The sequence below is a fragment of the Chelonoidis abingdonii genome, chromosome 1 (genome assembly GCF_003597395.2).
Source record: "Chelonoidis abingdonii isolate Lonesome George chromosome 1, CheloAbing_2.0, whole genome shotgun sequence".
Lineage (NCBI taxonomy): Eukaryota > Metazoa > Chordata > Testudines > Testudinidae > Chelonoidis > Chelonoidis abingdonii.
Window position 1 is genome coordinate 228227552 of NC_133769.1, and position 21144 is coordinate 228248695.

The 21144-nt window shown below is 44.7% G+C and overlaps 1 protein-coding gene across 7 annotated transcripts in view; it reads left to right on the forward strand.

The window, feature by feature from the left end:
• Nucleotides 1-16177: 16177 nt before the first annotated feature.
• The window catches only part of MAP7D2 (MAP7 domain containing 2), a 155801-nt gene continuing 150834 nt past the window's right edge, over nt 16178-21144 (forward strand). For all 7 annotated transcript variants that reach the window (XM_075060110.1, XM_032777993.1, XM_032777995.1 and 4 more), the window contains exon 1: nt 16178-16271. In XM_075060110.1, coding sequence (XP_074916211.1) covers nt 16220-16271 — 52 coding nt within the window. In that variant the 5' untranslated portion in view covers nt 16178-16219. The remainder of the gene's footprint in view (nt 16272-21144) is intronic.

The window sequence follows — 21144 nt, forward strand, 5'->3', positions numbered from 1 at the left end:
AAAAAGCATCAACTTAAAGCCCTACAACAACACTACTCTCAGTAGTATTACAGGCAGCCAGGACACTCATCTAAGCAGCATGCCTTTTCTAGGAGGAAGCATAAGCCACAAAGAAGGAGGTCCTCCAGATCCAACTTAAATCAGCCACCTTTGTCCCTAATCAACTATGGGGAAGCAGAATATTTGACTTCTTTTTGGAGGTCAGTAACACAGTCATTAGCAGTCATCAGATTATCTTGCCACACACCATTTGGGGACAGATTGCCCTGCTTTCTCAATGCTTGGGAAGCCATACAACAGACAAATGGGTCCTAAGCACTGTGAGTCTGGGATATTCTATCCAATTCCTCTCCATCCCTTTTTCCCACCAACTTACTCGCATCCCTCTTCATAGACACAATCTTACATGTCAGTGTTCCTTCAAAAAGTTCAGACTCTACTCTCACTGCAAGCCATAGAACAAGTTCCCCTTCAACACCAGGGAAAGGGGTTTTACTCATGCTACTTTTCTGATTCCTCAAGTCCAAAAAGGGTCTGAAACCTGTACTCAGTCTCCGAAATCTCAACAAGTTCATCAAGTGTATAAGATTCTGCATGGTTTCCGTAGCTTCAATCCTTCCCTTTCTGGACTGTGACAAGTTGTTTGCTATTCTCAATCTCCAGGACACCTACTTCCAAATGGTGGTGCTGCCAAGTCGCAAGAAGTTTCTGAGATTCCTCGTGGCAGGTCAGCATTGTCAGTACACATCCTCAGGTCTTTCAGTTCCTCAAGAGTCCAGCTGGCTGCGATCTTGGCTATTCACCCTCCCATTCAAGGACAATTGTTGTTGTTGTTTTTTCTAACCTCATGCTTGCCTGATTTTTAGAAGTTATTGTCCAGCTGTCTTCTCCTGTAATGGACATGGTTCCACTCTAGGTCCTTAATATGATATTGGCATCCTTGACGGGTCTTCCAATTTTGAGCCTTTGGCAACTTGTCCTTTGCCTCACTTTTTACAAAAGGAAATTTAAGTTAGATATTAGAAAAAAACTTAACTATCACAATAGTTAGATAGATACTGGAATAGCTAATGAGAGGTTGTGGAATCCTTATCATTGGAGATTTATAAGAACAGATTAGACAAACAAATGTCAGAGATGATCTAGGTTTACGTGGTCCTGCCTCAGTCCAGGGTGGACTAGATGGCCTCTTGAGGTCCCTTCCAGACTTACATTGCCATGCTTCTATGAGAAGTTCCCCCACACACCCCCTTCCTCCCCAATAAAAGCTTTGGTTTGAAACTAACCACGTTTCCCCCCCCCCCCCAATTTGGCCAATTAACTGAAATCAATTATTCACTCAGCTCTAGTAAGTACTGAAGTCAACTGGTTTGGCAGTTTACATCAGCTACAGATCTGTCCTTAAGTTAAATTCTGGCCCTACTGAAGTCAATGGCAAAACTAAAAATGATATATTAAAAATGATCCATTTAACATTTTTATAGCTATTCATTTGAGGCTTATCTACCATAGTTCAAGCATTATATGCTGTGGAAACTATTGGCCTTATTTTACCTATCAATATAGTCTGAAGCCCTTATTTACAAGTTGGGCACAACAAGCTTGCTACCTTGCTCTATCAGAGCTTTAATGACCAATATACATGTTTTTAGTTTGTATATGCTCAGTCACACATGATTCATTAATTTGTTCAAGCTTATAAAAATGAAAGAATAAGGAAAACTGGAAAAGAATCTGATTACAAAGCAAATAAAATCATTTGCTATTTCAAATATTCTCTTTAAAAAAATGCAATTTCTATCCAGATGTTAGTGATGCTGTGCCCTTTTAAAGAAATAAACAAGCAAACAAAAAATCAACTCAACAATGAAGACAATGTAACTGTTCAAGGATTTTTCACGTGTAAACAGAGACAATTTGAAATCTCTGTTTCAAGGGGAAAATACAAGTTTTGTTCCTTTTTCTCCCCCCCCCCCCCCAGTAATATTCAAAGTGACTATCGATTACTGATATTCAGGCAAGGAGAACAGTTTTTTTTAATGATGTTTTTTATTTTTATTTTTAACAATGTTCCCACTCAGCACTTTGTGCATGCAAACTTTAAAAATCATTAATCAATTGCCACCTAACAGGGCACAGCTCCCTTAACAAATACTTACAGACCTATGATAACTGCATCTGCACAGAGCTACTACATTGTCATTACCAGGCAAGGGCCTGATTCAATGTCCATTGAAGTCAGTAAGTCTTTTAACTGACTTCAGTGGAAGTTAGATCAAGTCACCAGTGATGTGATCCTACATAATATCACCACACAGAATATCCACTATAGGTTAGAAGGGATCATCTGAAACATCTAGTTCAACTGGTTGGATTAAGAAGTGACACTATGGGCCCAGTAATATAAAGGCTTAAACAAATGCTTAGATCTTTTCAGAAACAGGACCTAAGTACCTTCTATGTGCTTATTTAACCTTTCCTTTAATTCCCCTGGCTCTGTCATTGCTTCCTTATAATATAAGTTGAGCGGCATTATTAAAGCAGATTTGTATGGCTGTGGATGCATCCCATGCAGCCCATCTATCATATATGCTCCAGGGGTTTGGATCAGTGCAGAAATCCCTAATGTAATCGTGCCCTTTCTTCTTTATTTTGTAATGAAAGCTTAGATTCTTGAGCACAAGATGGCAGTTTAACAAGTCAAAACAAAATAAAACACCTGGCTCATTGAGCTACCTGAGTCAGCCCAGTTTGCCATTTTTATGCATTCAGGAATAACTCTTAATGTGTCAGGATATGGTGTTCAAAATCACAGAGAAATTCATATTTATTTCTGTTGATGCAACTCATACCCAGGCATCTATCATACATGAACATAAGAATAGCCATACTGGGTCAGACCACTGGTCCATCTAGCTCAGTAACCTGTCTTCCAACAGTGCCAGAAGGTGCAGATGGAACAGGGCAATTATTGAGCAATTTATCCCCTAACATCCAGTCCCAGCTTTTGGCAGTCAGAGATTTAAGGACATCCAGAGTATTGTGTTGCATCCCTAACCATCTTTGTTAATAGCTATTGATGGAACTATCCTCCATGAACTTACCTAATTTTGTTCTGAACTCAGTTAGACTTATGACCGTCACAACATCCCCTGGCAACAAATTCCATAGATTGACTGTGTTGTATGAAGAAGTGCTTCCTTGTGTATGTGTAAGTGGGGGAATGGTCCTGCTATTGTGGGGAGCTTTCCTGGCTCATAAATTACCCAGTGAAATGGGCTATCAAAAGGATCTGACCTCAAGGGCTCCCCTTCTGCTCCTCGTAACCCCAACAAGGCTGGGCCCAGGATTCCTAGGGGGGCTTGACTCCCAACCTTGTCATGGATAGGGAGCAGTTTATCCCCACTCTAGGGTACTCTCTTCACACCAGACACTTCCCTGGTCCACTGAACATTACATATAGTTCAAGCAAATACAATTTATTAAACAGCAATCAATTTTAAAAAATAAGGGAAAAATGGGAAAGGTTAAAGGAAAACACATAACCCTACTCTGTGGCATGGGGACATCACAAACAGCAGTCTCTGGAATGTAAGAGAAGTTCAGTTTGTTCCTCACATGTCCCAGGCCTTGGCTGTGCTAAAGGGATACTGCTGGTTAGACACTTACTCTGGCGGTGGCCACACACCTTCAGGCTCTATGTGGCAGGACCCCTTTTCCCAGCATCAGCCCACCCTCCTCCAGTCGGGGTTAGAGTAAGTCTGGCCTGCAAGGCCTCTTGGCTGAGGGTGTCTCCCTGCACTGGGTCAGCTGCCCAGTGTCCCCCTTTGCTCTCCCCAGCTGCTCACACACCTGGCTCCAGACTGCTCCAGCTCCACTCTGCCTCAGGACTGATGCTGCTCTGCCTCCAGCCCCCTGGACTGCTTCTCTGGCCTTTCTGGCTATGGTTGCTGTAGTTCTTCTCCCAGCACAAGTCTGCTCTCTGGGCTGCTTCTCTGGTTCTCTGGCCAGCACGGCTCTGCTCCCCAGCTCAACTTGGGCTCCTCTCTCTTTATTTCAGCCCCACTCTGTTCCAGGCAATTCCAGCACCCAGGAAAGAAGGGACCCTCCTCCCCCGGACTCCTGATCCCTCGTTAGCCTGCCCGCCCTGTCAATGAGGCTGACCTGGAGCATTGACTTCTCAACCTTGCTCCAGGTACTATCAATATTAGGGTCCTGATTTCCCATCAACCCTTCCCCTTTCTTTCAGTACTGGGAGCTAGCTAACAAAAACAGCCCTACTGAGTTTTAGTAAAGGGCCAACAGTACCCTTACATGTTTTAAACCTGCTGTCTATTAATTTAATTGGGTAACCTCCCTGCTTGTGTTATATGGCATAAATAACACTTCCTTAATCACTTTCTCCATACCATTCATAATTGTATAGACCTCTATCGTAATCCTCCTTAGTAGTCTCTTGTCTAACCTCTCAGTCTTTTTAATCTCTCCCCCATATATAATAATTTTTATTGCCCTTCTCTGTATCTTTTCCAATGGTAATATCTTTTTTGAGATGGTACAACCAAAACTGCATGCAGTTTTCAAGGTGAGAGTTGTTCTGTGGATTTCTATAGTGCATTATGATAGTTTCTTATTATCTATCCCTTTCCTAACGGTTGTTAGATTTCGTCTGCTACTGCACATTTTCAGAAAACTATCCACAATGACTCCAAGATCTTTCCTAAGTGATAACAGCAACAGCTAATTTTCTTTGCATTTATCAACATTATATTTCATCTGTCAGTTTGCTGCCCAATCATCCTAGTTAGTGAGATCCCTTTAACTCTTCACACTCAGCTTTGGACTCGACCATTGAATAATTCTGTATCATCTGTAAACTTGGCCACCTCACTGTTGACCTCCTTTTCCAGATCCTCAGCGGACCCCACTATATACACCTCTCCCTATTGTGAAAACTGACCTTTTATTCCTACCTTTGTTTCCTATCTTTTAACCAGTTACTGATCCTCAAGGACCTTCCTCCTTATCTGGGACTGCTTAGATCCCTACCAATGCAGAAATCCCATGGATATTACATAATCAAAAAGGTGCGTCTGTGAATTTTTGATGTAGATAAATACATTTTCTGATCTGGCCAATAAGATTAGGCAGTAAGAATGGATTTTTAAAAAAACATTAGGGAAAAACCTAGGTCAGGTGTAAGTCCATTGCTAGATGTAAATGGTAAAATTGTAAATAGTGATGTTGTCATGGTACAATTCCCCACTCTGAACCTTAGTCTCCAAAAGACGGGGTACCAGCATGGATTCCTCTAAGCTTGACTACCAGCTTAGTACTTGTAGCACTGCCACCAACCAGGAATTTCAGTGCCTGGTACACTCTGGTCCCCCCAAAACCTTGCCCAGGGAACCCCAAGACCCAGATCCTCTGGATCTTAACACAAGGAAAGTAAACCCTTTCCCCCACCGTTGCTTCTCCCAGGCTTCCCCTCCCTGGGTTACCCTGGAAGAACTTCTGTGATTCAATCCTTGAATGCTTAAACAGAGAGAGGAAAATGCACCTTCGCCCCTCCTTCTCTCTCCGGCTCCCAGGACTCTCCCTGAGAGAGGGACAGAGAACATTCCTACTACGGAGAGAAATCTGACTCTCTCTCCCCTTCCCGACCTTTTCTCCCACACCAGTTCCTAGTAGATCCAGACCCCTGTCGCCTGGGGTCTCTACGACCAGAATAGAGAATAACAATCATCAGCATTCCTTAACAAGAATACTCTTAATTAAGAGAGAAAAATTCTTTTGTAAATTTAAAATGGAATAGACAGAGACGGCTCCGGAAATCCGTACAGGGTCTTTAGCTATAGCACGTGGGAATACCTGCCCAGCCCACGTTCAATTACAAATTAAAATCTTTAGCAAACATACAAATTTGAACTCCTTCCGCCAAATGCACATTGCAATAAGAACAACATCTTCTATACTCACTATTATTGAACTTATAGAGCCGGTATCGGAGATTGGGAGAGAACCTAGGTTGACATTGGGTCCTCTTGACCCAGAGTGAACAACCACCAAAAACTAACAGCACACACAGAAACTTCCCTCCCTCAAGATTTGAAAGTATCCTGTCCCCTGATTGGTCCTCCGGTCAGGTGACAGCCAGGCTTACTGAACTTGTTAACCCTTTACAGTCAAAGAGATATAAAGTACTTCTGTGCTATTAACTTTTTCTTATCTGTTTATGACAGATGTAGAAAAGGCAGAAATTTTCAAGAGATATTTCTGGTCTGTATTTGGAACACAGGAGGCTGTATCCATCCTATGTGAATTTGTCAATGGAGCAGAAAGATTAACATCTGTAGCAAAGAAGAATGCAAGCCAGCATCTGTTAAAATTAAACATTTTCAAACCAATATAGGGCTGGGTAACTTAGACCCAAGAGTGTAGAGATTAAGAACTCTTACCCACTAATGTTAATTTTTAACAAATCTTAGAAATCTGTGGAATTCCCTGGGCTCCCAGCAGCAATTGACCTACTCTGCCCTGCACGTGGGTGGCACATGAATGCCCCCTTTGGGGACACTACCCCTCTGCCCTTACCCCACATCTTCTCACCTGCCAGAGCCCCAAGTCCCCCCACCCCTTCACTGTGGCCAGAAGAGCCCCAGCCAAACCATACCCACCCCTGGGCTGCCTGCCACCCCTGAGCACCAGCCCAAGTGCCACCAGCCCAGCCCCCAGAGCACTGGCCCAGCCCCAAACCCACCAGGCAGCCACCCCCAAGCCACCTTCTGGCCTGAACCACCCCACGCTGCCCCTGGCCACCAGCTGGCCAAACCAGCCAGCCAGCTGAGCCACAGTTTCAGGCTGCTAGCCTGAGCTGAGCCCCTGGCTTCAGGGAAGAGTGAGAGCCAGGGCAGGGCCACAGCCTGGGTTAATGAAGATTTTGTCTCCCCTAGCCTATGATATCCACTGCCCTGGCCCTGTAGCTCCTTTTTATTTGAGTCTGCTGGGCCCAGACTGGTTAGTCCCTGCACCTCCTCCCTGATTGGCTGTGCTTCATGCAGCATCTCTGGGACATTCAGAGGACACACCTCCATTGCGCCTTCTAGTGCAGAGCATGATTAAGCCCTTCTGTGCCTGTGTGAGGCGGCCACCCCATAGCATGGCCAAAAGTCATTGGGCTAAATATAGGGATATCTAGATGAAATGTAATGATCTGTGTTACACAGGAGCTCAGACGAGATGATCTAATGGTCCCTTCCAGCCTTGAACTCTATGAAATCTATTAAACATACTGTTTGGTGAAAAGGTGCTCTTTCGTCTCTCTGGCATTCCCAGTGCACGAGTACAATTACCCAGAAACACTACAGACAACTCAATTTCATTAAGGCAAGTATCAATGACTTCAGCAGCTGATGATGAGAAACCTAAAAAAAATGTTTCTGTGACTTGAGGGCAAACATTCCATGCTTCCTAGGGAGGATTTTTCTTTTTTACCTCTCCTAGCAAATGCTGAGGCTGTGTCACAGCCTGTTAAAGCATGAAAAACTAGGAGTGCTTCTGCCATTTCTTTGCCTAACCTCAGAGCAAAGAATCTTGAGTTTAATCCCAGAATCAAAAGTAATCCAAAACTCATTAAAATTCAATTTATGCACAACAATCACTGAAGCAAGACCTTGATCTTGCAGTGTGAGCCACAAAGGTATATCCTGTTATGCCTAAAATTGTTTATAATTGAAGTTATTTAATATGAGGGTTTGGGAGGTGTACATATATAGTAGAAAATAAGCAGGGACAGGAGACGGAAGAGAAAGAAAGGTGATGTGTGTGGGAGAATTAGATGAATGCATAAAAAAGCTATGCACCATTTATTAAAATATTAGTATGTGATAATGTAATCAAAGACTATCATAATACATACAAACAATGAGGCAAATTAAGGTTGCACAGGCAAACAATTCTGGCATTTCCTTACTTTTGAGTGCTTCCCTTTGCAGTCTTACTGTTCTTGTAATTTAGGGAGTTTTGTTTCTTTTTAAAAACTTAGGGAATTACATTAAAAACAAATATTGGAAAAACAAAAATTTAATCCCATGAAACCATGTTGTTGCTCAACTTGGTTATCACCGGGACTGGGATCTTTAGATCCAGAGCACAGCCCTCTACTGCCTTGAGCTAACAGTGTAACTGGCAGTATTAGAGATCTCTTATCTTCTATGTAACCTGCCCCAGGTGGGGGGTGGGAGGATGACATGCATACTTTGCCAGTGGGTTTGACCACTATTTGCTAGACTGAAAGGGAATATTGAGACTCGGCAATGATGGAATCAAGTCCAGGTTCTGTAGGAGAGCATTTTCTCGTGGTTACAAAACTTTCTGCTCCTGACCCCTTCATTTCTCCCCTCTTCTCAGCTCCTATCATTGTCATTCCACTGCTGATATTTTTCCCCAATTCCTGCCTGTTCCCTCCCTCAACTCATGCCCAGTCCCCCCCCCCCCAACTCCTATCTTCCCTCTGACTCCTGTCTATGTTTTTCCCCACTCCTATCCTCCCTCTTCTCTGGCTCCTGCCCCGCCCTCTTTTCCTGTCCGTTTCCCACCTCTGAGCTCCTATTTCTAACTCCTTACACCACCAGGCTCCTATCCCCTGACCTCCTGGCCTTGTTCCTTCTGCACCCAATCTCGCCTGTTCCCCACATTCCTTACACCTGAGGATTTGCATCATCTGTTTCTTCCTTCTGCACATTCCCTGCACATCAGCAAGGAGAGCACTGAGGGCAAGTTTTGCTCAGCCCCTGCAGTGCTGGTCTAGGGCATGTTCAGTGAGTCTGTAGCTCATCCAGTGGACAGGAAGGAGCCACGAAGGAATGGAGTATACCAAGTACAGATAGAATCTTTGGTGTATTTAGCTGGCAAACTCTTAACAAGTCTCTACTGAGGCCTTGGCTACACTTGCAAGTTGCAGCGCTGGTGAGGGGGTTACAGCGCTGCAACTTACACGGTGTCCACACTTACAAAGCTCAGCCAGCGCTGCAACTCCCTGTCTGCAGCGCTGGCTGGTACACCCTGGTTCTGATACAGGATTTGCAGCGAATCCAGCGTGTGGAGCAGCAGCTGGTCATCAGCGTGGCACTCACCAGCACTGTAATTGGCCTCCAGGGTATTAGCAGGTATCCCAGCATACCTTTTCAGCCTCTTGATGCATCGTTTCACACTTCCACTTGCCTGGGCTCAGGTGGACCGCCCTTTAAATGCCCGCGGGAATTTTTAAAAATCCCTTCCTGGTTTGCTCGCCAGGGCGTGGAGTACAATCAATCAATCAACTAGTGACAGTGCCTCCCGCCTGCCAAACGAGCCCCAGCATGGAGCACTGTCGAGCTGCAGGATTCTTATCAGTGTTTTGGGGTGAGGAGCTGTATGCGTATGCACATGCTGCGCTCCATCCATTGAGAATTATATACCTACGGGCCAGATATCAAGTCAATGCAATACAGGCTGGATGACCCTCGTACGCTCGTGCATGTTGCAGGGTAAGTTAAGGAGATTGCGGAGTTGTGGCTACTCCACAAGCATCGTTCAGGGAAGCGTGAAACCGCTGCATGTGCTGCGCCCCCACGACCTGCCGTTGTGTTACTAAGGAGCTGGATTGCCATACGTTGGGATGTACAACCCCACTTCCAACTTCGAGGATTTTATGACGACATTCTCAGAGCGCTGGAGAGGGAAGGTGTGTAGGGTGTAGAAGGAGACCCTGAGATGAGGCTACGTGAGGAGGTTGGAGACTCCCAGATCATGCAGCCAGGAGGCTATTTTCCCAACCAGGAGAGCTGAGCGAGTCGCAGCCCCGCATGAGAACTTAATGGGGTAGTGAGTGGTAACTCAGCAGTGGGGCGCTGTTTCCTGGTAAGAATCTGATCTTCATATACCCCAGGATAAGTTAAATTTGGGAGCAGGGGCTATGGACGTGTGCTCAAGCATGCTGTAGATGTTGGAATTAAGCCATAGTTTCCCTAGATAGCTGCTCTTTGCTTCCCCAGGTCCCAGCACTCCGCATAGCTTCCAGAGTGAAGCAACGCCCAACCCCTCGCCGGCTTCCGGGTGAGCGCGTTGTGCAGATGGCTCTGTGAGTACTCGGTTTGTGTGGCATATAGATAGGGTTCACTCCTATTTCCTGAGCTGCTCTCTGGCTTTCCCCGTCACAGCTCAACCGCCATGGCTTCCAGAGTGAAGCAACCCCCAAACTTCCCCCTTCCCAGGTGGAGCCGCGTTGTGCAAGATGCTCTGAGTACCTACTGTGGCATGATAGTGGGTTGTAGGGTGTTCAGTTGTATTTCCGTGTACCGCCTGCTCTTCTGGCTTTCCGACCAAGTCACAGAACCCTGAGATTTGCAAGGCAAGCAGCCTCGCCCGCTTCCCCTGGGGCCGTGTGCAAGATGCCTCTGAGGGAGTACCTGCTGTGGCAGATGTGGTGGAGGGTTCACTCCATATTTCCCTGTAGCTGCTCTCTGCTTCCCAGTCACAGAAACACACATGGATTGGGCGAGACAAGCAGCCCTTCCCCCTTCCCCGTGTTGAGCCGTTGGTTTGTGACCGGCGTGATGTGGGAAACTCACCATGTCTCTTCTGGAGCTGCGTTCTCTATGTGCTATTGCTGGCATGGTGTACATTGTGCTACCAAAAATAGTCTTTTAAAAACAATGCATCCTTCGTTACTAAGACTTTATCTCCCTGCTCCTTGTACTCAGTGAGCATTGGTACTACCCATCAGCCCGGGACTCTGAAAAGTGAAGACTATACGACCTATAGAGGAAAATGACGCCAAGGAAGAGTATATGGGGATGGGGAGAGTTCGTGACATGAGTGGCAGTTATGCATCTTATTCGCCTTCAGAGAGTGCATAAAAGTTTGCCAGCCTGATGGAAAAGTGGAAAGATAGGAAAAGGAAGAGGCGGCCAGAAAAGGTAGAGGCTGCAAGAGAAGGAAATGGGCTACAAGAGGAAGCACAGATCGGCTGCTAAGAATCAATGAACGCCACACAGACCTCAGATGCCGTTCAATGCTAGACATTGCAGGCAGAGCGATACGTGCCTTTTCCCTTCATCTCGCCATCCCAAAGTTTCACCATTGTGCCCATTGGTTTCCGTCAACACCTCTGCTCCCCAGTACATCCATGTTGGCTTACCTCTACTACCAGCTCCCCCAAACACCATACGTTCACCTATACACCACCGCTGCATAACTTATGCCCATTACCCTATCACTCTCAAACCCCCTGCCCATGCAGCATGAGTTCATCCTCCACAGCTCAGCGGGCATTGCACGAACACCAAGGAAAGACATAATTCTCAAGACCTCTGTGACTTTACTGTCATCACCCTACCCCTGCCTGATTTATGTACGCTGTATTTTAAGTAAAGGATTTGTTTTCTTTTAAAACAGTTTGTTATTATTACAGAGAAGTATAACATACGGACACAAGTGCAATAACTACGGCACTGCTATGAGTCATTTGCAAAGTACCTACTAGTGCACTTAACGGCTGTTGGAACCGGCTACCGCGAACATATACTGGTTTGTGCTTTTCTGCCTTCTAAATTGTCCTTTAGGCCTCCCTCCTGATGTTAGGACTCCTGAAAATGTAGCGCAGTTGTGCTGTTGGTTCTCTTCTCGTAGTGTGCCTGCCTCTCTTGGCCCTGTGCAAATAGTTCAGCCTCCAATGGCAGATTTGCAACTCGGGAGGGTTCCATTCCTACCCTCAAGGTTCGCACACTTCCCTTCACAAAATATTTATGGAGTGGATACAGCACGCGGTTATAATTGATGGGGATGCTGGCTATTCCGCCCACGTCTAGGCTTCCCGTAGAGACTTTCTCCTGCTCCCTTTGTAACGGCCAAAAGCACACTCACGGGTTCATTCTGCACCGAGCTCAGCCTGTAGTTTGAACCCGGTCCTTGCTCCTGTCATGTTCCTGTATACGGTTTCATGAGCCCAAGCATATAACGGGAAGCAGGGTCTCCCAAGTATCATCAATGGCATTTGCGTTTCCCCTGCTCACTGTGTTTTCTGTGCCGTCTGCGACAACAGCTCCTCTGCCTGGCAGCTTCCTTAACATTGCCATGATTCCGAAAAATGCGTGCTTTCATGCACCTTTCCAGGCCTCCTGTGTGTGTAAATGTCGTGAAATGCCCACGGTGATCCCCAACGCCTGCGATGAACATAGTGCGGAAATACCCCTTCCGATTAAAATGTAGACTCGGATCGTCAGTTGGGTTGGTGCCATGATGGAATATGCGTGCCATCTGTTTGCCCTCCTCCACAGTTTAGGGAATCTTTTGCGCAAAGCCATTCCACCATGTTCTGCACTTTCCCCAGAGTCACGGTTCTTCTTAGGGCAGGAATTGCGATTAGTGGCCCTGCAAAACTTTGGCATCACCACGCTGTTCCAATGTGACTTCCCACTCCAAACTGTGTTGGCGAAGTTTCCGATACGCGGTGAGCTGTCTCGGATGCCTTCGCGCAAGGCTTCTAGACTGCATATAGCCAACACACGCTTCTCCAGGTGACAGGGAGCGTGCTCATCTTCGTTCCTTGCACGCAGGCAGGTTGTTGGTTGGCGGGGTTTCAGCACAGCATCCCATGAAATTCTGCAGTCCCTGCTCGTCCTATGCGCCAGAGACTTGCATGACATGTGCATGCCCACTATCGCCAGTGCTTGTTTCCCGAGCCCCAAAGGCGAGCGTTTCACGATGACTGAGGACGCGTTTACTGCCACAAGCATTTGTCCAAGTGTCAGGCGACTCACCGAATCTATTCATCATCTGAGCTTTCTCCTCACTGTCACTGGAGGCATATAGCTCAACTCCGGCACGGATGTGCTGGCACTTTCATTCAGCAAATTCCGCAGAGCTCGGGGCTCCATGCTCACTGAAATTCACGCTCGTAGCAGCTTCACAATTGGGCAAACAGGCTACTCGCAAAAGAAGCGAGTCAGCGACGGGTTTCGTCGTTAAATGGAACCAGGACGCGGAATGGACCCGCAGGCCTTTCCACAACCCACTGCGCCAAAATGGGACGAGGTGCTCTGTGGGATAGCTGCCCACAATGCACCACTCACAACAGCGCTGCAAATGCTGCAAGTGTAGACACACTGCAAGTGTAGACACACTGCAGCGCTGGCCCTACACAGCTGTACGACCACAGCTGTAACTACCGGCGCTGCAAAAATGTAAGTGTAGCCATGGCCTGAGTATGCGTGGACCATGATTATTTTTTTCCAGAAAGTTATAACTTGCAGTAGAGCTCCTTAGTGAAATGGTTGTAAGAATTTTGTTAACATGGGCAAGAAAGCATTTTACCCTAAGCTCATTCTTAGAACAGGATGAACCATTTTAGATGAAACATTCCAGAATAATTCAGGCTGAGGGAGATGCCCAGCATGGAAATTTTCAGCCCAAATGGTTAACTTTGGCACAGTTATCAGCAACTGAAAACAGCATCCTTATAAAGGAAAGTGTTGGGCAATTTTAACTTATAGGCATTATTTCATGCACCATCTATAATTACTTGATAGGAAATCATAGTTCTATCTAGTGAAATAATTTTAATGATACATGTAAATCAAAACCCATTTGAATGTACTGACTTGAAAGAAAAATAGTTCACAAGCAAGTTCCAACAAAACAATTCACATGTAGCAAGAAACTGTAATTTATTTGAAGTAGCATTAATACTGAAATATGGAAAAAATTATGTTCCCTATTGCCTTTTATTATCATGGGGACAACTATATACTGGGAGGATAACTGTTGAGTACAAGTATAGTAGGACAGAGCAGGTGTAGGACTAAATTGTTAAAACTTCATTGCTTCTATGCAAAGAAAGATTTTCTCAACCCATCTGAAGAGTGCATGCCTTCCCATCACACAAATGGAGATATCTTACACTCCATTAGTACTAAAGCAGTCAGAGTTTTTGCAGGAATTAGTTGAAACAGAGATATCAAAAGCAATGCAGATGTACCACCTGAGCTGTATAGCTTTCAGTCCTGTCCCTTGATCACAAACATACAGATACCCATGAGAAAATAGAAGTAGATTTCAGAAATCCAGACATGAATTTCCATAATTCTTTTTGGAGCCTGTCATTAGATGTATGAAGAAAACAATCATACTGTCCCAGCAGAGTAAACATATTTGAGTAACCTTCTTCTCAACCCAAACAACAGAAAGAACCATGTATTTAGAAGAGGGGTTGGCAACCTTTCAGAAGTGGTGTGCCGAATCTTAATTTATTCACTCTAATTTAAGGTTTCACATGCCAGTAATACATGTAACAGTTTTTAGAGGGTCTCTTTCTATCAGTCTATAATATATAACTAAACTATTATTGCATGTAAAGTAAATAAGGTTTTTAAAATGTTTAAGGAGCTTGATTTAAAAATTAAATTAAAATGCAGAGCCCCCTGGACTGGTGGCCAGGACCCAGGCAGCGTGAGTGTCACTGAAAATCAGCTCGTGTGCCGCCTTTGGCACACGTGCCATAGGTTGCCTACCCCTGATTTAGAATATTGAGAAACATAACTATAGGATGACATATTGTATCTTTTCGAAGATGTATTCCACACCAGAAAGCAGACAGCATGTCTAGGAGTTTAGGAAGGAGCTAATAATGAGAATTTGCCACTGATTTATTCAAGGCACTGTGACACCTCCAACAAGTCACTTAACCTTCTTTTGTTTCAATCTGCTCAGCTGGAAAAATGAGTTAAACAAGGACCTCCCTGAAAGCCAGATGCTACAGATCCTTTAGCTTCCCTTCCTGGATAAACTAATTACAAGAGCCTAATTATCAATGTATGAAGTAATGTTACTCCACAGAACATATCTTTGCATGCAAAGCTATGACATAATGTATCTCTTTATAAGAAAATCAACAGGCTTGATGCTTGACATCTCACATGTAGTGTTGTTGTCTTTCCTTTTTAAATACCAATGAGGTTTTTTTCATCTTGTTTTAAAAGCTCACTGCCTGGTACTAGAATTCCTTTATTGTGGAACTGCAATAGGTCTAAACTTTGAAATAAAAATTATATACAGAGAGTAACAAAGAATCAGTGAAAAGGGGAAGAAGATATAATAAACGTTTTCGTGCTACTTAAAACACTTTCGAGATTCTCACTTGTTTTCTGGTCCTTTAAAACCTGCTTTTATCCGATATTTGTTTTATGTATTGATTTTGTATAGAATTAGGGAACAAATTTTCACATTAACAGATCCACGCACATGGATCCAAATTCCAGGTGACACCTTTTCCAAGGAGCGTGTGCGAAGCAGTCAGAATGCACCTGAAACTTGACTGCCATGATCTACTTCTAATTGTCCATGGCACTAATGATTTCTTAAATAATCGCGTACCTGGATCCCTGTGTTTTCTCCTCACTTGTCCCTAAATGTATCAGGATCCAACTCTTTTGTAAGGGGGGGATAGTCCTCCGCGCCCCCGGAAGGATTATGCCTGAGGCGCTGGTGAAGACAGTTTTCCTGCTGCTCGGTTCAAGAATATTCGTGGAGTTAAACTTTGTACTAGCATCTGTCAAGCCAGGGCAAGATCAGTTCAGACCAACCCCCTCCCCCCCAGGGAACCAGAATACTTGAGAACAATGGGGAGGCCAAGGATGTGAAGGCTGAGGTGATGGCGGGGGTGCAGCAAAAGAGACTGGACGCCAGCAGCCCATCTCTTGGCTGCCCATTGTCTAGTGGCCAGGCTGTATCAGGCGTTATTATCCTGCAGCCCGAAGCCACCTGATCTCTGAGGCCGGGGAAACGCACCATCCCCCCCGCCCGCCGCTTTGCACTTGCCCTTCACCTCGCCCCGCACGCTTAGGGGTGGCGGCTCGAGCGCGGCTGCCGGCGCAGGAGGCAGCGGCCGGGCCCGCTTAGCATCCACCCGCCAGTCCAGTTGCAGGGCCAAGGGCCGCTCCCCGGCGCTGGTGCCCGGGGCAGGGGGCGGGCGCGGGACGGGCCGCCACACGCCGGGAAGGAGGGAAACACCTGGAGGCGCTGCAGCTTCCGCCCCACCCGCTCTGCGCGCAGCGGGCACCGGAGCAGCCGCCGCCTCCCCTCCCCGCAGCGTCAGGTGCCGGGCGCCCAGCGCGCTGGCGCGGCCACCCGGAGCCAGCGGGGCCGCAGCCGGGAGCGGGAGCCGCGCTCGCCGAGGGAGAAGATGGCGGAGCCGGGAGCTGCGCGTATCTCCCCCCCGCAGCCGCGGGCGCCAGGTGAGGGACAGACCGGGGCGGGCCCGCCAGGTGCAGGGGCAGCGGGGCTGGCGGGACCCCCCTTCCCGCGGGGTAGCGGGAGCCACAGGAGGACCCTGCGGAGGCAGGAGCGGCCCCTCCAGTGGTGCCCGGAGCCGCTCTCCAGCCGGAGCAGCCCCGGGCATTGGGGGGGCCAGCGGAGCCTCCTTCGCTAGCATGAAAGTGGGGCAGGTGCCCAGGTAACTCACGGGGGAGGGTTGCAAATAACCAGCCGGGCAGGGGGCGTGTGTGCGAGCGGGTGCGGAGGAGGGGCGCGCCAGGCCTTAGCAAAGGACTCCTGCTCCTGGGCGGGGGCCCGGTGTTGGGGAGCGGCGCACGCTGGTGAGCAGTATCGCTTGTGGAGGGGAAGGGCGCGTAGTGCTCGTTCCGGGGGTGATGGCTGGATGTGGGGAGCCTTCCACCTCCGGGCACCGGGAAGAGAATTTGGAGAGGTCCCTCAATCCGAGGAGCATGAGGCCAGCTGTAAATTATGCCAGGGAAGGATTAGAAGGACCTGTGAATCCCTGCGTCTGTGGGAGAGAGGATCAGTAATAGCTACAGAAGAAAGCTGTTAATGCTGAATGGTTTGCTGTTCTCTGGGGATGTCAAACATGATTTCGTTCAACACTATCAGAAAGGGGGTATGTGTTGTAGGAGAGTAAATCTGCACAAAGCTCTGCTACTGTTAGGCTGGTATAGTGCAGATTCACATCCCTTTGCATGCTTACTTTCATTTTAAAACTGTTTTCTTTGTGGTATAGTAAATATTTGCCATGAGGCAGTTTTTAGGTGGCTTTAAACCTGTTGGGTTGGTCTTGCATGACAGATGCATGTTAATTTCTTAACCACTAAATGTGTTGCCAGTGATGGAATGAGCTTTATTTTAGCCTAAAGTAGGGATCGAGGACAGAACATCTAAACACAATTCCTGCAGTGTCTGGGCCTGTCTATACGGATAGGCCAAAGCATAGAATAAACTGGTTACGCTGGTATTGAGCTTGAACCATTAGTTTTGTTCTCAGCCCTATATAGGCACAACTTCTAAAGGGCTCTCCTTTCCTACTTCATTCTAAATAACCATATTGTAAGCTTCTTGGGGCAAGGGCTTTTTTTTTGCTCTGTTTGTATAGCACCCAACACAATGGAGCTCTGATTCTAGTTGGGATCTCTGGGTGCTACCAAAATATAAATAATAATTACATTAGTACATAAATGAAGTTATTTAGTTGGTAGAGTCAAGCATTTGAACACTAGGAAATACTAGAACTAAGGTTGCCTGTGAAACCTTTATGTTCTTTCCCCTGCTTGTACCTGTGTGTGCATTCTGATAGACACTTTAATGACCTGATTGCATGGTATTTTTTCCACATGACCTCTGCTTCAGTCAGTACACAGGAGGGATAGTGGTCAGGGAATGAAGGAGCTATTCAATATATTTTTATCTATATTATCTAATATTTGACCCTTCTGCACCATATAAAACCATGTATTGAATACAGAATTATTAATTTACTCATGGTGCTCATCAGCTGTAGTATGTGAGTGCCTCACAAACACTAATGAGTTTATTTTCACAACTTCTTGGAGAGAGAAAGTATTGTTATCCCTGTTTTACAGATGGGGAAACTGAGGCACAGAGAGTGACTTGCTTGAGGCCACACAGTGGCAGAATTAGAACCTGCAACATCAATTTCTGACTACTCCAGGCCACACTGCCTTACTGTGCTGAGCAGCCACAGCTCAGTTGCTCTTCAAAGTGTTTAGCATTGCTGATCATCCAGCCCTTGGTATCTCAAGTTGGGCCCCTAGAAAATGAGAGAGAAACTAATAGTGACCATATACCAAAATTCCACTTAAAGTAACTTGCCCAGCATCATGTAAGAAGTAGAGGGAGGGACGGAAGTGATGTCTGTGTAAGTCACCTGTCTTAACCACAAGACCATCTTTTATCTTTTTTGTATTCCCTACTTTATTCTCTATGCACCTTCCAACTGCTAGAAAAATGAGGAGGTACCTTACAGATAAATCTCATTGACTATACAGCTTCTCAGCACCATCCAGTCTCTGTCCTGTCCTGTGGAAAAGATAGTATGTTACCGTGTGATCAGACCGTGTCACAATGAATCTGCACAAGAATGAAGATTTCATGGGCAACTGTAATAACTGCTGATCTTGCACTGTCAGGGTTTAAAACCTGAATTTTAAGCACTGCAACAGAGTGTGCTATTCCTTCAACTACAGGACTAAATATATTAATTGGTAGCAGAAGAGTTACCTGATTTGAACCTTCCACTGAAAGAAGTTGCATAATACACTGAAAAATAGTGGGTTACATATGCATGAGTAGCCCCATTCTACAGACAGAATAGAAAATAAAGATATGCAGTGTGACTGATTGGATGAGATTTGGGTCTGCTGTAGTGGAGAGCTGGGATATATTGCTAGTCCCAGTTTAATAATAATTGTGAAGAGTACACAATTACTAAAGCACTCAGCAACAGAGTTTAGAACACATTCTCTTCTGGTACACATTATTATTATTTTAATTTATCTTCTCCTGGGGTTCTCATCCCACTGTGGGAGGTCTGTGGGTGGGGAGAATAGTATCTGCCCATCTGTGATACCCCTAGAAGTGGGCAATAGGCCAATGGGACCATGTGTTGGGCCCAGGTGATCGTTGCAGCCCGGCCTGTATCTTCCCATCCCTTCCTCCAGTACTATAGCTGCTCTGTCAGCAACTCAGCAGAGTTTCTGTTCACAGAGATTTCCAGTGCAGTGTATGCTGCTATGGCAGTAGCTGTGGGATCCAAGCCTTAGAATGTTCATGGTGTTGCTGCATGCTGGCAAAATCACATAGTAACAACACAAGCCATGGTAGGGAAATAGCTATTTTCAACAGTTTGTATTCATCCACATCTGAGCACAATTTCATGGTGCTAGTAAACCGTGCTTTCCTTCTGCAAATAATAAAGGTGATAGAGCTCAAGGAAGATGGCAATAATCTTTTATAATGGAAAGTGTTAGGTTAACTAAATATTGCGGTCACTGCCAGTTCTCCATCAAATAATAATTAATAATGATGAATAAATACCAAATGTCAAGCTTTTGAGTTCCAGATCTCTCATCTTCTGTTTCACTGCTCTGTGATGTGTACTTAGATCTGTCCTGGAAACCTAAGCAGAGCTCAGTATTTCTGGTTATTTTTCAGGGAAGTGTTTTTTATTTCCTTTCGAAAAAGCTTGGTCAAAACTAAGAGGATTTAAGAGAAAGGTACATATGGTGCCTAATTAGTTAGAAAATATAAACATAGTGAAAATATAAAGAGAAAATTCTTACATATTCCTTCAGAATTTTTTTTTTTGCTGCTGTGATGACAGCATTCACTTCTATAATATTTTTCAGTGTATAGCAAGGTATACTAATGTTGTTTTGTAATATTTATTTTCTTTTATGTGAGAAATTTAATGTTGTTTTCTCAAGGTGTTAATTTGTGTACCTGCTTTTATATGGTGTAATTATTTCATAACCATCAGTTTTATTTCAGAATAATGTAATGCATTCTGTAGTTACATAAGAAATATCTCAAAGGCTTTACTAGTTAAAATTATTTTTGTGTTTTGATTACAATGAAGTGAGGAACAGTATCTTGCCACTTTGAGCTGCAAAAATGGAGGGAAAAATGAAGAGTTGTTTCTTGAATGTAATAAGCTATAAAAATGTAGCAGCGACAAATCTGAACTTTAGGGTGTTAGAAAGCAGTCTTGATACCATACATAACATACATATTTCAGTCTGCATTACTGGGCTCTCATATATGTATGTGGGAAATACATGAGATTTAACTTAGATATTTGCTATTCTCTTTTTTATGTTGACTGAAGGGGTTTATGTGTATATCATGTAAATAAAACTATGTATACTGACTGTTGAAATCTTAAGATTTTTATAGTAAACACTTTTTATTATGTATTAAAACAATTATAATTTTCTTAGTAATTTTTTTAACTTTAGGTTTATTTATAGCTTAACCTAGTAAAAGAGAAGTTTTGAATATCCTGTTCATACTCTTCAGTCAAGTACTAGCACCACATATCCAGTTCACTGAAAATTTGTGTTTGGTGGCCAGATTATTCTTCTTGACTGTTCATGTAATTAAGTGTGTCTTTTTTTCCCTTATTCCTACCTGTGAATTCCTCCATTGTCAATATATTCATGGTTGGCAGTACTAGTTGGTTCTTTTGCTTTCGTCCACTATGGTTATATTGGCAGTCTCAGCGGCTATTAGCCAGTATTTTAATAGATGAGCAATTTTTAAATTAGTGCCTTTTTATTTTGATGAATATAATAGTATTGTACTGGCTACCCTCAAATCATTAGATCTCCCCATGTACAAGCTGGCTTTCGTTAACATCATTGCAGCACTGTCTGCGGAAGGAAAATCACAATTTCCTTCTGCTAGGACCAGATGCACAAGCTGTTACTAAACTTTCTGGCTCAAGCTGCTCTAAATTTAGGGGCATTCTCTGTAAGATTCTCAATGTCAGTTAGTCTTAATTGGAATATCCATACTCAATATCTGTGCTTAAATAAAATAAAAAAAAATTGTCATGTATAAAAGTTTTAACTAAATGCATCTATTCAGGCACTATAAAAAAGACTAAGCAGACAAACACTATGTTTTGAAGTGTGAAAATATTACCTATGTCTTGGTACAACCGTCTCTTGGTCCAGTCTGCCTTTTCCACCTTCCGTCTCTGACTGGCTGTCACAATTTTTTCCAGACTATCAAATTAGAATTTCAGCAAATTTTTGGAATTCTCTGTTTCATCCAGGTTCTCCTTGATACAATTACCTT